Below are 16674 nucleotides of genomic sequence, written 5' to 3'. Positions count from 1 at the left end.
CCATGACAGAGTACAGAGGACCTACCTACGCACTAGGCCACAAGCAGTTAGCTCCCTACCCAACTGTCCTGCAGATGTAAATGAAAGAAAAACCAGACAAGGCTGGGGTTGGAAGGCCCAAAGAGGAGCTCAGAGTTAAGCCAAGGAGCTCTCTAAAAACCACTCCGGAAGGAAGCAGAGTGCAGCACCAGGTGGAGAAGCGACTGGCATGTCTGTGGCACGAGCAGGGTCCTTTGGTTTTGGTTAAAGGCAGCGAACACTGAAAGGCAGGCAACAGAGAGTCAGGACTTTGGAGAGAGACACTGAAGGAAAGCTCCCTGCTGTTCCTTGCCCAGGTGAGCAATACCATCATCTCCCTTTCCTTTCCCATAACATGAAAGGAGAGGATTGTTTAGCTAAACTATTCCAGCCCACACACAATTTATCTAGTCCCACCCACAGAGCTAAGCTTCTGTGCTGGTTGCCTGCACAGGCTGGCCGAGCTCTTACACTCCTTCGTTTAAAAGCAAACCTGCAGAACCCCCAGATTAATCTCTTCAACACACAGAGCCTCCCCTTCCTCCTAATACTGCCTCCCCCCTTCCTTGTCACTCTGGTGTTCTCCTCTGCTGCTTCCCATCTCTTACTCAGACTGTTAGCTCATCAGATAAGAGCGACGAGACTCACAGGATTAGGACTGTCCACCACCAGGCAGACAGAGGAGCCCTTGCTGGCTCTGGCACACCCCAGGTGACCACGGTGTCATGGTGCCCCTTCTCAGCATGCACGCATGCCCAGCAGGCCTGGCCTTCTCTCTGAGGCACTGCTGGTACAAAACCAGCTCCAAAACAGGGTGATGCATGGACTAGCCACAACCCTGATGTGATGAAGGATCCCAAGTGTATTTTGCAGCAGCCTCTTGTGTTGCCGCTCCTCAGGATGGATCCTGAAGTGCTAATCTCCTCAGAAGGCCAGGATGGGAGTGGACACAGCCAGCTTCAGCCATTCCACCCTGAAGCCTTCTCCAGTTCACCTTATGCTCCTGTGAACTGCTTTGCCTTCACAGAGACAAAAAGCTTGCACCCAGACCTCAGAAGCGCTGCCACAGCTAATGACCGTGACCATTACTATTTATATTTAAAGGGTATTTCAATGGCTCCACACTGCTTCCAAAGTTCCTTCATGTTGCGGCCAGACTTAGGCTTAAAAATACCTATAATGAGAAACTGTATTTCCTCCACTGAAGCTGCCTGGCCTATACTGTTTCCACAGCATTCAGTTGTGTTTTTTACACTGCACTGTAACTCATGCAGGATATACCTGCCTGTCTAGAAATCCTAGCTAGAAATAAGAAGTGCCAGCAATCAGTTTAGATTTCATAGTTTGCCATGTAAAAAAGGGAAGGAGCAGACAGAAGCAATGAAAAAAGAGGAACGTAGTCCCTGAGTCACTGGGTTTCTGATCAGTCTGGATCCACATCTCAAGCACATGTACCCGCCTGACCACAGCTCCCCTCTCGTCACCTCCATCCCGTATGACTTCTCTTGCTCCTCCAATTCCATCTCAAAACACAGCCCTAAACTTGAAAAGTTTCCCAAAACTCAGCAGAAGGGCCGATTATTCCAACACATTCATCCATTTCAATATTTCTATTCAGTCACCAACTGATACAGAAAAAGATACAAAACAACAACAGAGATGAAACAAGATACTGTCAAGCTCCAGTGTGGGTTACCATCCTCCCCACAGCTCTCCTCCACTGCACCCTGACCATCTCCTGGGATGCCCACCTTGCCATCAATAGCACACAGTACTTAACCATACTGTGTATTACTAGTACTCTCCTGTAAGTCCCCAAGGTAGAGAGACACATCCTTCAGACCACACAACTGACATGGAACAGCAGAGAGATGTCTAGATCTGTTCCAGTAAATCGGAGTACCTCTATTACTGGTGTCCAGCTTCCATACAGCGCTGTGCATACATGAATCCTTTCTGTGGAGGATGTCTGAAGATGCCAAGAGGACCAAAATAACCTTCAAATGCAGCCAGAGGTCCAAACAGTAGAAATGGTTGTCTATACCTGTAAATCACCTGCACTGACAGCTCAAGAGTTCTCTTCTGCACCTGCCCTCCCCCACCTGCCCTCACCTTGATGTGTTTGTAGGGAGGAGGTTTCTTGTCATTCTTTTTGTCTTCCTGAAGCTGTCTCAGTTCTTTCTGTGCCTTCAACTCTTCAAATCTTACTGCAGCTTCCTGAAGAGCTAAGTGAGAGAACAGAGTGTGTTGCAAGGATCTCCCTCTGCTCACACATTGCTGGGCTGCCAGTGTCCACCCAGTCCTCGCAGCTCCACAAGCAAATCTCCCTGGCTGCGTACTTTGGAGGCAGAGGCTCACTGGAGGAGGGTGACAAAAAGGCCAATGCAGCAGGGCACTCACAGGAGTTACAGTAAGGGACCAGCCCATGGGCAATGAAGCATCCAAACTGTGAGCTGGCTTTGCCTGCTTTTGGGCAGAAGTGTCAGGCAACTGTATTCACAACCCTCAAGTGCCTTTTGATATACAGATCATAGACACAGATCGCTCAGATTTGGAGCAGCTATGTCAGAGCTGGAAAAGCATTAAAGATCTGCATAGGCTTCTCCCACTCTGCGAGCTCAGACCAATGACCATTCTGGGTACGCTGAATGATAGATAAGCAGCTGCTCATTCTGCAGATTTCATTTAGTGTTAGCTCTAAAAAGATATTTTCCCTGTTATAAGAATGCAATTTCTCCAAATGGGAACGAAGAGAAACAGAACATGTATCTCCCTGGATGAAGACAAGTTACGTTACCTTTTTTGTATATACCATCCACGCCCTTCCCCATCTTGTCTTTGCTGCTGACATCACCTTCCATGTAAGGGAACACACGGGCCTGGTGGGTCCACAAGTAATCCTTGGAGCCAAAGAACAACACAGGGAACTCGCCAATGTCATGTTTCATTTTCTGGATGTTGACAGGAATTGTCCTAGGATGGCAAATCTCAGCTGGCCACCACCTGCAACACAAGGAAGGGCAGATGAATCCTCTGGCTTCTGCACTTCCCAACACCTCAGAAGCATGCTACTGCACAGACACATGGGGGAAAAAGTGTGGGAGGGCTACCAGCAAGACTAGTGGGGAGACAAGAGGCTACTGGAGGAGGAAAGCACGCATTTTACCAGCTGCTACATGCATGCAAAAAAAGTCAGAGGCTGCTGCGCTGCACCCTGAAGAGGAGCAGCTTCTCACCTCAATCACCATGAGCACTGCATGAAGAAGGGATGGGGACAAGTCTGTCCTACCTTCACCTACCTGTATCGCCCAACTTTCACCCAGACTACTTCCTTGTAGTGTGGCTTTTTGCCTGCCTTGCAATCATTACAATACCAGCTTCCCTCTGGCATCTCAATGTTTAGACACTCACGGTGAAACGCAGCTGGGCACGACTCACAGCATAAAAGGCTGCCCCCTGCAAACAAAAGGAGGAGGAATTTACCAGAGTCACTGTGCAGAAGCCCCAGACTCCACATGTCCAGACAGAAACAGCTGAGAAAAGGGCATGCTGCTCTTCTGCAAACACTTTTCAACAGCTGGTGCCCTCCTCCTGCTACACAAAGAACCCTTCTAAGGATCCAGAAAAAGTTCCAGCCTGAAGTTAGACTTAAATGGGGATGGACAGGAACTGTTCTCTGCAGTTCTCACTGGCACACTCTGGACAGGCAAAGCTTCTTCCTTCTCTAAAGACTTGTCAGGGCCTTGCTTGGTGACAGGGGACCCGGTGCTCACCTTCCGAGCAGACAAAGCACCAGCTGACGTTGACGTGCTCGTGGTTGCGGCAGCCCCTCCGTGCAGTGAAGTGATTGGGGCAGATGATGCTGTTGGAGGCGAGCACCACGGACCCAGCAGCAAGGCAGAAGTCATTGGAGTGGTATGCAACCGGACATCGCACGCAGCGCATTAAGCGACCTAGCACCAGAACATGTTGGAAACACAGTGAACCTCTGAAGGGGGCTGATACTTTGTTTCCTCCCAAAACTAGTCTCTGTTGATACTTCAGCTCAAAACAAGCAGTCACAGGTGATTTTTGGAAATGGAAACTCGCCTCAAATTTTTATAGACCATTCATGACATACTCACTAGATATCTACAGAATTATTTAAAGTAACTATATATACAAAATTACATATATATATATATGTATAACATATACACAATTGCATTATTCAGAAGTGAAAAACCTCCTGCAAGCTGTACAGAAACAGTTCAAGAGTTCACAGACCAGGACTGCTTCCTATCACACACAAATAATCAGTAAATCAGCTCAGACAGTAATTACAGAGGGGGTGTTCCAAGCGCTTAGCTACACATAATGAAACTAATCCATGTAGCTTCTGGAAACACTGGCACTTGCCTCTGCACTTTATTAGATTTTATCCTGAAATTCCAGAATGGAAAATTCAGAATTGCTTACAGGCCTCATTTATCCAAGGTTTCTGAGAACCTGTTTTCAGTTCCTCACAGGAGACTATTAACAGGGAAAAGTGGTGGGAGGAAAGGGGTACATCTGACCGCTGAGAAGCAGCAGCCAGAGGAACACAACGCAAATGTTCAGTGAGGAAGTGGTCAGCTCTGGGCTTTAGGCCTTAGTGTTGCCTTCTACACCAAATACTGGGGGCGGGGGGGAAGACAACTTTAACACACACACTGAGGATAAAAATAGAGCTGGTCTTGTCACTCATCTTAAGACACAGCAGATTTAAATAAAGGCAGCTTTAGTAGCAAACATACAAGGCAATTGCATAGAAGTTTTAAGTTTAATCATGTGTGATAAAGGTATTGCCACAAACAGCTCAAAGTTTGCCCGAGAAGCTTAGCCCGAGGGTGTCATTACTGCAAGATGAGAATTTGCATTATATTAAAAAAAAAAAGAGAATTAGAACAATATAATCGTTTTTACTACATTGCTTTCTATGCCATTGGCCCAATAGCCACCACCGCTAAGCAGGCATCATCTGCAGCACCGGCACAGGGAAAAGTACGCAGGAGAAGTGTCAGTACAGCTCCAGAGACTTATTCAAAAACCTGGAGAGGCTTATGGCATGACTGGACGTGCAGGCATCCAAGTGTCTGGACAGACGAGAACATTTTAGTTGCCATGTCTGACCATCAGGAGTGCTGATGAGCAGCAACCTCGCATACCGACATCACCCCTTTCACTCCTGAGAAGTCCTCAGCAAATACTATAGCAAGCACTGCGGCAAGGACAGGAAATCAACATAAACAACTACTGGACCAGGTAACTGCAGAGCAGACATGAAACAAAGAAAAGGGTTCTGACTGCACTCCCTGGACCACCCTAGAAGATTTCAGTACCTTTAGATGCAGAGACGTTTGCTGGGTTAGCAGCATGACAAGTCATGCATATGTGCAGGGAACATCGGAAGCCCTTGTTCTGCATGACCGTGGGTGGATACTTTTGTATGCACGCTTCATGGTAATACTTCCCACAGAGGGGCAGCAAGCACCGTTTTACATCCTCCCCACAGCTCTTGCACACAAAGCAGGTATGGACGCCTGGAGAAAGAGCAGATGTAACACCAGTCACATAGAAGGGCTAAATAAAGACCTGACACTTCCATCAGGCTGCTTATTAGCACAGCACAACTTCCCAACCTGCTGTAGCTATCCCAAAGCACAGGTCTCTGCAGCAGGCTGTTTTTGCCTGCAGCTGCAATGAAACTCCAAATCAAAACCAATATTATTATAGTTGTGATTTCAGGCCAGGGAAAAGAAAGAAGAAAACCAAGCCAACTCCAGACTCATCCTCCCTTATCAACCCCCAACTCATCCTCCCTTATCAACCCCCTCTCCCTGGTCCCAGATAAGAATTTCCCCTTCTCTTTCCCACCAGATCCTGGACATTCACTTCTTCGCACCTCACATGCCTGAATCAACAGTAAGACCAGTTAATTAGAAAGTCATTATCAAATATTAAACCATTAATCAGAAGTCTGAGAGCTAGTTAGTGGCCCTACTGCATGCACATCACTCCAGCAAAGAGAGCATCAGGTAAGCACACAGCAAGTACCCTGTCCTTCTGTGCTCACAAAAGTTGCCTCACCTGTGGAACACTCGTTGCAGATGAATTTGCCTTTTGGCATCTCGGAGAGCCCAAGGCACTGCAGGTGGAAAGCACCACAGCACTGTGCCTCACACAGCAACAATTCCCCTGGCTTCTCACAGATCTACAGGGAAAGAAGCACAATGTGAACTCTGAGCAACCTCCTTCCCCAACTCACCCCGGACAGCAATAATCCACATGATGGCCTGGACTTCCAGCAGAGACCCCTGCAGAAAAATGCCAAGTTTTCTTCATGTCAGTTAATTCAGGTGGTTTGTGCACCACCACTGCTGCTTGCCATCCAGCCCCTGCTACCATGGATCAGCTAAAATAAATCCTATGTTGGTCACATCTCCCTAACATCTGTGAACTTTAGCAGGAGGAGAGACCTTTGCAAAGGAAAGACTCAATTCAGAGCACAAAAAGCTGGTTAATTCCACAGTAAGCACCTTAAGGCTACCTAGGCTTATCTGGGACTCTAACGTGTCCAGAACTTACACAAAAATGTTTTACAGTGGTAAAGTTTCGAAGAGATTCCTTCAAGGACACTACCTGACACACGTTCTCCTTGAGAGCTGCTCCTCCTCCACGCTCCCCCTGCATCTTTTTGGATGAAGGCACTCCATGGTCATTCTCTGACCCCTCTTCATTACCCTCTTTGGGGCTTGCAGAAGTCCCATGAACTGATGTCTCCCCCTTCAAAAAGAAATCCAGAATCAGGGCTGTCAGTAGTTTCTGTCCTGACTTAAAAAACTACAAATTCAGCCTTTGAGTACTTAACAGGTTTGGCAGTTGGCCTGTTTGTGTTACCCTCCCTGGAAAGAACATCCCCCATACAGTTCCACCAAAAGACTTACAAGAAAGGAAAGGAAAGAGCTCTTAATTTTCTAGATCACTTAAAAAAAATACACACTCAATACAATTGCTTTCCTGTGCATAACCCCTCTCTGAGGAAGGTGTCATGGCTGAGGAAGAAAGGTATTGCCCTGCATAGAAACAAATCAGGTAGGCTGGAATAGTCTGAAGCATCCTGCATGCTGATGTCTGCTTGTACTGAAAATGCAAATTAAAAACTTCAAACGATCTTTATTGCAGTTGAAACCCAGCAAATGAGCCAGTCTTTTCCCAACATTTGTCTCAGCTTGTCCTAACCCATGTAAAACACAGGCACATGGGTAGTCAAGGTCTGTGCTGTTATGAACTAGCTGGCGAACATCAAAGTGAACAGTGCAACAGGGCATTTGCATCATCATCCTGCCTGGGGTAGCAAGTCTTTCATAAGCATCTGTCCTGTATGAGTTATCACAGCACTGACCGTAACATCTTATGGTGACCATAACATTTACTGGTGAAAGAGCATCCTGGTGAGAGGATCGGTTTCAAATGACAAAGGCCCATCTGCACCCTCACAGGCCAAATCATGGATCCTGTCATACAGCTTCCCAAGGTGGAAGGACACCTTCTAATGTGCCCATGGGAACTGCCCAGACACTGTTAGAGAGAAGCAGAGCAGCAGGTATCTTAGAGAGACTTGTTTCTACCACAAGATAGTGCTGTCTTGCAGCTGCATGTGGCAGCACTGCCTTCACTTGTGCCAGGACAGGCAACTAAGAGCTAGAAAACACCACCCTGGCAGCTTCCAGGCCTCTTGGGTACAACCCAAGCAACACTAGATGGTCTTGCCAGCCCCAGTTGCTACTCCAGAGTGGGTACACCTTAAGTGCCATTAACACTACACCAAAGTGATGCCTTTAGCTAAGTGCTTTGAGCAAGAATGTTTTAACGGACTCTACCATTTTTTTAATATCCCAGTTCACTGCAGTTAGCTGAGTGATCTCAGTGTGTAGGTGCAGCAGTTCCACCTTGGTCACTAAGCCATACCCAGTGTATGCCTAGATACAAACTGTACACCTGAAAGACTCTGTGAGGAATTCAAACTGCTGGCAAGAACAGCAGCCATCACTCTCATACCTTCAACCCTGCTTGGTGCCAGATGTCCAACTAATGATCACGAGAGGGAGCTTTGCACCACTTTCTGTATGGAAGAGTATTGGTCTGAGTTGTGGTGCTACTGAAACTTCTAAGCTGAACTGAATGCCTTTTGAACTCATTATTATAAGTCTGGACAAAACAAGGACATAAAGATCTCCAAAAGTTTAAAGCTGGAAGAACCTGGACCTGGTATTCTTGTCAGATAATGATGCTTCCTTTCCCTGTTTTGTTGTGGATTTGTCCGTGTCCTCTGTGTGTTGTCCCGCCCCTGTCCCATCCCACTCCCATTCCCTGAATGTAGCAGTATGCTGTTATTTGGAGACATTTTAAACCCATGTGAGTTCTGTGGAGTAATGATGCACAGGTGCAGTGACAGTATATTAAAGCACACAATACGAAAGATGAATGGTATAAATTGCCTTTATTGAGCACAAAAAAAAGCAAAGTCCCAGCTACAAACTACTGCCAGTCCAACATACCATACGGCATACAGCCTTACAGACTATCATCACAATCTCGCTGTAAGGCTGGCAGTGGTGCAGCCTGCAGGAATACTGAAAAGGAGCATGTAAGCTGCTGCCAACCCTACCACACAGACCTGGCAAAGGGAAAGGAAAGGTCTCTAAAGCGTTGATAAAAAGACCATCTAAGAACAGAACAGCCACCTTTGCCTCTATATACAATAGCATCTTCTCAAGCTAAGTGCTATGATACTTCTGCTCCTGCAACTGTATTTTTGCTAGGAATTATGTGGTCTGCTGTAAGGCAGCTCTCTGGCCCAAACACTCCCTTTGGCTCCTGGAATGCTGCAGGAGCAGCACCAGTGACCAGTGCTCCAAGGACTGGTTACAGCTCAGGTCCGCCCATTCCTACATAGGTGCGCCCTCTTCTGCTCAGCTCAGCAGTGACCTCAGGGTTGCAGGGGTCACTGTAATGAAGAACAAGAGCAGGGTTAATCAGCTACTGGTATGGGCAAACAACATCAGCTATAGCTTCTGCTTACACTGGGGCCTCAAGTGTTACAGACACAAAGTGGGCCTAGCCCCTCGTGGTCACTGAGGTCCCTGACAGGAGGGGGAGGGTGCTGGTAAACAAGCACACCACCTGTCCTGTGGTCAGCAGCACTAGCTTCCTGCTGTAGCTAAGGTTTCAAAACGGTGTTTTGGAAGGGAGAGGGACATACTCAGATTTGCTACAGAGGTATAAAGGATTCAGAACTGGTTTGTCTTTCCATCCTTCTGGCTGCTTTCTATCATGACTCCTTCAGGGTTTAAACCCTGATGGCCATGTTTCATGTGTTAATAGAATGGGAGACTAAAATGCATCTAGGAGTCATATAACATTAATCAGCAACTCCCTCTTCAGATATGAAAGCATTTGCTAGTAGCAATGCTACCTTAACAACTGGGCCCACACTGCCCAGTGTGGCACAGCATGCTCTAGCCCTGCTCTTTCAGCTAAACCCATCCTATTTGGGTCTGCAAACAGCTGGCCAATCTGCACATTTCACGTGCCAGGACCTTAGCCTTACTTTAATCGATACTTCCAGAACTGTACAGGGAAGGGAGTGTCAGAGCCACACAGGATGGGCAAGGCCAGATACTTGTGCTTTGTGCCTAGGGATAAGGGGATCACCATTCAAGGCCATCAGTCAAAAGGACCTGTCACACTGTTCCCCATCCTTCCCCTACCCAGCATGAGCACTGCAAAACTACATACCTCCTACAGAGGGCAGGTTTCTCATCTTGGGTCTTCTTCCAGAGCTATCTCTGCTGCTGTATCTGGCACATCCTCAAAAGCCTGGCCTGTTCTTTGGCACAGCCTGACCTTGGCTCACAACCTTGACAGCCATTTCAACAGCATTTTCCATTCCCTTCTTTCAGTCTCTTGCTGCCCTGAAGTTGTAAGCTTGCACTCCTGGCTCCACAGACAGGATAGAGAAAGCTGCTTAGTTCAGCCCAGACAGACAGGCTTTCCTCTGCCTTCTTTTGCTCTGAAAGCAGCTGGATCCAAGGCTTCACTGTGCTGTATGATCAGACCATCTATTTCTTCTAGCACCATTCAACACAAAGTAGAGTTCCTTGCCTGGTATGTGGAAAGTCACTTAGGGACCAGCATGGTCCAAATTCCATGTGAAAGCACAACTGCATCTCCACAGCACCCCAATACTCACCAGTACCCATGCACTCAACTAAGCCAAGGGATAAACACTCTCACCGCAGTGGCTCAAGAGACACCATCACAGAGAAATCGATGCTGGCAAAAGGTGCCAAGCATTGCCCTTTTTTTAGTGTGGGGGTTTTTTCTGTTTTGTTTTGGTTTTTGACAGAGTTTACCATACCTAACCTCATGTACTCAACACAGATGTCTCAGGCTGAAGGCAGTTAAGACTCCCTGGGCTTTCTCTGCAGTGAACAGTGGGTGCAGGATTCAGAGCCATGGCCTAGCTACTTTGCTGCTCTGAATTTCCCCCTCTCTTCTTCCTTATAAAAGAATCACAGGGAATTTGCTGGCTCGGACCTGAGCCAGTCCCTTAGTGGGTGCCTAGCAGCAGAGAGCGTTAACTGCCCCCCAGCATTGGCAAAGATATTTGTACAGGCTTCTTTGAAACATGATTCCAGGTGAGCACACTTCAGAAAGGTCACCAACACTGTCACAGGCAGGCTTGCATGGCCCGGGGGTATTACCCCACTTTATCACCCCCATCAGAAATGCCCTTTTCAAAAAGCAGTAGCAGCAGGATAGCTGTCACTGCTCAAAGTGGTGTGAGGTTTGTGCTCTCCTGGAAGCTGTATAACAACAACAAATGCAACAATATATGTCTGTAATCAGCTCCTGAAATACATACTGACTATCCTGACAGAACAGCCTGCTGCTGAACCTGGGCCACTGGAAGTGAGAGGCGATGGTGAGAGGCCCAGAGGTGTTCCGCCTCTCCCAGGAAAAGTCTTGCTTCCCCTACACTTGGTGATACCTGGCTCATTCCTAAAAGGCAAAACGTGCTTGTCAGAGATATTTGCACACCAACTCTGCTGGGATGCAGTAGAAGGGAGTTGCCCCAATTATCCCTTTCTGCTGGATGACAGAATGTAATCAAAGGCTCCTGTGAGCAGTCAGACTATCACCCCCATCCCCTCCAGCGTGTTTCTTGGCTTACCCTGGTGTGCAGGGGCAAGTGGAAGAAGGGGTTGAAAACCACAGTCTGGTGCTTTTGCTTCATACAGGTGTGTAAAAGGGCAAGATTCCCACCACCACCAGAGAAAACCTTTTACAGCAGTTCAACCTTCTGAGGTGCAAAGCAAGATGCCAGGCAAAACCTGGTTTCATCAGATCAGAACAGCCCCTCTCCTGGAGAATTAGCTGGGTAGCACCTTAAAAACTGAGCCTGAGTTAAACAGTCATCACAAAATAGCTACTAAATCAAGGTGGTACCTTCAACTTCAACCCCAGCTCATGCGACTACATCAGTGGGACAAACCCCCAACTGACAAGGCAGCCAGCTAAAGATGACCTGGCTTAGGCTCTGCAAAGTGCCCTGGGAAGTAGCAGGCAGGTTACAGGGATGACAGCATGTAGGAAGACCCAACAGTACCTCAGAGTGTGGGGTCTCCCCCAGCCCCATCTCATTTCTCTCCTTCTTGGAATGCATTGCAGTAGACGCATGGCGCTGTCTCTTCCGCTTCCGCTGCTTCTCCAAGATCTTTTCAGAAGCTGGGATGCAACAGAAAGACCACTCAAGGAACATGCAGAAATAATTTATTTACCACAGGTACCACCAGCAAGTTCTACACCCCTTCTGAGAGCTTCAGGTTGGGTCCTACTGTCTTTAAGGGTATAAGGACCAGGGCAATACCAGCCTCCAGGCAGTTTACCCTCTGTCCTGCAACCATCAGAGGGTCACCCACTCATTCTGGTTTAAGCTTCTTTTGCTAGGCTGCTGAACAATCTCACCGACTTCCCTGAGGCGGCCCCCCAGCAGCAAAGAAGAAATGCTACCAAAGCTTACATTGCTAATCAAATGCTGATAACTACCTCCTCCCACCACACTGCAACAAAAACTTCCTCATGTTGATACCAACATGATACAAAGACAGATGGGGAGGGAGTACAATGCAAGTGCACAGCTGTCCCTGGGAGAGGGCAGCCACCGCTGAGCCTGGTCATAGCATGTCGTCAGGCAAAAAATAGCATATTGGAACAGGACCTGTGCTGATTAGTCTCCTTCAAGCACCAGACTATGAATGAGAAGTGATTATCTTTCACAGGAATATGTGCCCATCGTCTCCACTTTCCATAGGGATATCGAAAGACATAAGGGTACCTTGGGCAAACAATCTTGGTACCTATTTCTTCATTTCTTCTGCCACTGCCTCAGCTGAGGCAAGCATCCTCTGAAAGCCCAGGACACATAAGCCCTTACTCAGACACAAAGCCAGAGACAGTGATCCAAGTGTCACCAGTCTACACCCACATCCCTGCCTTCACTTACCTTCTGCCAGGTCCGAGAAGTGGGCTGGTGAATAGAGCTCAGAGCTGTCGCTCTCCGAAGGGCCAGTGCCCTACAAATACACAATAGGGTGAAGTCACCAGATGCAAATCAGAGGTGCACGTTCCTCAGCTGCTCATACCCTTTACGAATGACTGCAACATGTAACTTACAGTTCAGGTCATGAATTCATCACTGATTAAAGACTTTACAAGAAAACATTTGTTTTGTGTGTATGATAGATCCCACATGGAAAAGAGTCACTGGGCAGGGACGAACACTGAGCCTGCTGTGCCTTGTGCTCAGCAGTATCATCCACAGTTTCCTGAGCTCTCCCAAAACAGCTGCTAATACCCTGTAAGTTGCTGGGAACAAAGACTCCCTTCTGGCTTTACACTTTTACAGAGCTTAAGACCAAAATACACTGGTCTCTGCATTACTGCAACCATGATAACTGTATTAAGACTGTGGCACACAGAGAAGGAAAAAGGATAGGAGGAAAACTTATTAATCAGCCTTAGAGACAGTGGTAACAAGTCTTGTGCAAGTACACCACCTGAAATAATTCTTTACAAGGTGTTTTTTTTTTTCCAAACTATGTCACTGAACATTGAGTATTCAGCAGAGAAGAGCAGCATTTCCTCTAAAAATCTGCACACCAAGCACTGCACACTGCATACTACATGCGATACAACTCAAGCCTCCACCCTGCTACAAGCTCTGCACTTACATACCATTCACCAGCTCACTTGGGAAGGTAACAAAGGAAACACTGCTCAGTGGAAATCTGACAGAAAAGGACAAAGCCTTAGGTTCAATCTCAAAAGCTACACTGATACACAGCAGTGACAGAAAGCCTCTGCAGAGAACACTTCCGCTCACACCTTCGCAGCCAGCATCCAGATGGCTCCTTTTCCATACAAATCAACAGAGAGAGGAGATTTTACACCTAAAACTACCCAATCCCAATTACAAGTGAGGAGGGGTGGGGAACACATCTGTATTCAGCAGATTTCTTCATCATAACACAGCAACCAGCACCTTTGGGAAGGGTGGACCTTTGCTCCTGGGCCACAGCCAACAAAAAAACCACAGCCCATTGCACTGTGTCTCACTCAGCAGGGTCTGCTGTCTAAGCTTGTTTTCTATCTTGTTTTCAAAAGAGCTGGAAGGAAAGTACCTTCTTTGGGGGAGTCCACTCCTCCTTCTTTGGCATAAAGGCAGTGTCCAAATCATTGGATTCCAAGAGCTTTTTAGTAGGCTTCCTTTGACGCTTGCTTTCGAAGTTTCCTGCAATGAAACTCTTCACATCAGTTAAACAGGGGGTTTATTCTCTTCAATCAGACTAAGACCATTAAACAAGTATCAGCCAAGAGTTCAAAACAATCTCCTTCACCCTGTCTTTGGGATCATAAACTCCTTGGGCAGAGATGTCAATTACCGGTTTCTGTACAACTTCCTCAAAAAGGTACCTCAGTCTGCCATGACCTTCAGGCATACCTCAACATGTAATACAAAAATCCACCCACAGAAGAGCGGCTATGAAGTTAATGCCAGCAGGTAACACATCCTGGCAGTGCAATTCAGATCATAATTTCCCAATCACTTTGATCTGACATAAGCCAGTCCTACCACTGACAAATACAGCCCTGCCTCCACTCCCACGCCACTCACATCAGCATTCATGCTGTGCAGAGTAAACAGGCTAAAGGACACACTCTGATTAGAACTACCTGGGAAAAGACACCCCAAAGAAACTAGCTGTAACCCGCACCACTTCCTACTCAAGCTTTTTGCTGGCACTCAGGAGGTAACAAGTTGCTAGACCTGGGCTCATCCACACTAATTTTGACATCAGTATAAACTTAGAATGACCAGGATATGACAACGCTATGAATGCAAGACACTCCACAGAAACAGCCTGCTACCCATCCGGCCCTGTTCATCTGCTTGCTTTATCAGCCTCGGCTCTGACACACACCTCTACATGGACCACTTATGCATCAGACCCCTAATGGAGAGACAAAAATGGCACTGTTCTCAGTGCCAGCCTCTGTCCAAAGCTTAGGCTCTGTGTGCTTCAATAAGAGGTGAGTTTTCTCAGCAGGGGGAAAATCTATGCAGCCTCCACATACTGTATGTTTGCTCCCACTGCTGCACCCTGTACTGTTCTGCATCTCCAACCTCAGGTTCACATCCCCAGTTTTGTTTCCTTTTAATAGTCTCCAACTTTCCCATTCCATCTGACACCCACAAGCCTGCAAAGGCAATCCCTCTGCCCTCAAACGTAACAGGCTAACTAACCTCCCAGTGACCATATCTCTCTGTCTGCTTAATTTTTTTGACCATAAGCCCTTTAGAACAGGAACAGTGTTCCCTCCAAGTTAGCATAGCCAGAATAACAGGGCTTTAACCCTGGACATATCTTTAGATGTGACCAGAGAATTAATGTACTGCAAAGTAGAATCACAGAATCATTAAGGTTGGAAAAGACCTCTAGGACCAAGTCCAACCGTCAACCCAACACCACCACGCTTCCTAAACCATGCCCTGAAGTGCTGCATCTTCATGTCTTTTAAATACCTCCAGGGATGGCAACTCCACCACCTCTCTGGGCAGCCTATTCCAATGCCTGACCACTCTTCCAGTGAAAATATTTTTCCTAATATCCAATCTAAACCTCCCCTGATGCAGCTTGAGGCCATTTTCTCTCATTCTATTGCTAGTAACTTGGGAGAAGAGACCGACATCCACCTCACTACAACCTCCTTTCAGGTAGTTGTAGAGAGTGATAAGGTCTCCCCTCAGCCTGAGTGTAACTCTGTTGGAAAGGGGAAAAGCCAGTCAGATCATACTTACTGTTTGTATATACTGTGCCTTACAGAAAGTTAAGTCCCTGGCTTGCTGCTAGCACAGGTCTCTGACAATTTCTACAGATGTTTAGAACAACAAAGAGAAGTTGCTCTTCCAGAGGGATTTCTGTGCTACGATTCCCTGAGCTCACCAGGAGAGCAAAACGTCACCCCATAAGGTCTCCAGATTAAGACTTTGCGTATTAACCTCAGCAACAACAATGTTCATCCAAAGGGTTTTAACAGCAGCAAGAGACCTTCAAGCTAAAAAAAAAAATGCCACTGTTTGCAAGCACATGTATCAAACACTCCAAGAAGGAGTTGTGACTTTCTTAATTTGGATAAAGGGGTATTCTGTGCCAAGACCTAAAGAGAACCATCATACACTACAGACAGCTTTTGCATAAGTGTAGTCATCCAGCTCACCAGCTCACCCACCACACCTGCCCTCTCTCTCCCTTCCCAGCACCACTAACAGTCATTGAATGAAGCAAAGTGAAAATAAATTAACAGATTCACAGCTACTCACCTTTTCACTCTGACCAAAGCCACAATTTCTGTCGAACTGTTGACACATTCGCTTACAGGAGCAAAATCACAAAACCTCACACCTACCTGATTTTAGGAATCTCTCTTCTGCATCTGGAGAAGCAGAAATTTCAGAAACATCCGAGGAAGACAGCACCAGCTCTGGAAAATCTGAAGGTCCTTCTATAAGTTGATCATTGGGATCAGTGGAACGGGATCCTAGTTCTGAGAAGGAGCACTCTGCTTCAAGGATGGGAGGGGACTCTTTGGTTGAAGATGGCGTTGAAACCAAAGGACTCGGCCCCCGCTGGATAACTCTGTCAGGACTGCATCGCGCAGGAAGACCACCTTCAAATTCAGACCTTGCCACAGAATTCACCTAGCATAGTGAAACATGTTGGTGAAAACATTGATCCTGCATGGCACCACACGCAGCAACAACGTTTAGCAAGCAAGAACGCGTCAAAAGCACGAACACCAAAGCCCAGAGTAATAACCATGAAGAGCACATTCACTTTCACCCACCTTTTGCAATTGCTCCTGGCTCCTCTTTGATTTCTTCTTGGGTGCAAATAAATGATCATATTCTTCTGCGTATTCCAGAAGCCGTTTACTTGGCTTTCTAAGGCGTTTCCTCTCTGAATGTACTAAGAAAAAGGAAAGCAGCTTCAAGACTGAGTTTCTGAGAGG

At 47.0% G+C, this 16674-nt stretch overlaps 1 protein-coding gene across 6 annotated transcripts in view; it reads right to left on the bottom strand.

Annotated features, from left to right (window-relative positions):
- Window positions 1-16674, bottom strand: part of NSD1 (nuclear receptor binding SET domain protein 1) — a 67709-nt gene that overhangs the window by 20847 nt on the left and 30188 nt on the right. For all 6 annotated transcript variants that reach the window (XM_064458634.1, XM_064458635.1, XM_064458636.1 and 3 more), the window contains 12 exons: window positions 16510-16631; window positions 16072-16363; window positions 13785-13894; window positions 12608-12677; window positions 11711-11829; window positions 6679-6822; window positions 6127-6250; window positions 5379-5579; window positions 3792-3971; window positions 3318-3474; window positions 2816-3021; window positions 2131-2243 (listed from right to left, as the gene is read on the bottom strand). In XM_064458634.1, coding sequence (XP_064314704.1) covers window positions 2131-2243; window positions 2816-3021; window positions 3318-3474; window positions 3792-3971; window positions 5379-5579; window positions 6127-6250; window positions 6679-6822; window positions 11711-11829; window positions 12608-12677; window positions 13785-13894; window positions 16072-16363; window positions 16510-16631 — 1838 coding nt within the window. The remainder of the gene's footprint in view (window positions 1-2130; window positions 2244-2815; window positions 3022-3317; window positions 3475-3791; window positions 3972-5378; window positions 5580-6126; window positions 6251-6678; window positions 6823-11710; window positions 11830-12607; window positions 12678-13784; window positions 13895-16071; window positions 16364-16509; window positions 16632-16674) is intronic.

Source organism: Phalacrocorax carbo, chromosome 8 (genome assembly GCF_963921805.1).
Source record: "Phalacrocorax carbo chromosome 8, bPhaCar2.1, whole genome shotgun sequence".
NCBI classification, from domain to species: domain Eukaryota; kingdom Metazoa; phylum Chordata; class Aves; order Suliformes; family Phalacrocoracidae; genus Phalacrocorax; species Phalacrocorax carbo.
Note: the sequence above shows the minus strand (reverse complement) of the source record. Positions and strands in the feature narration are given on the sequence as shown.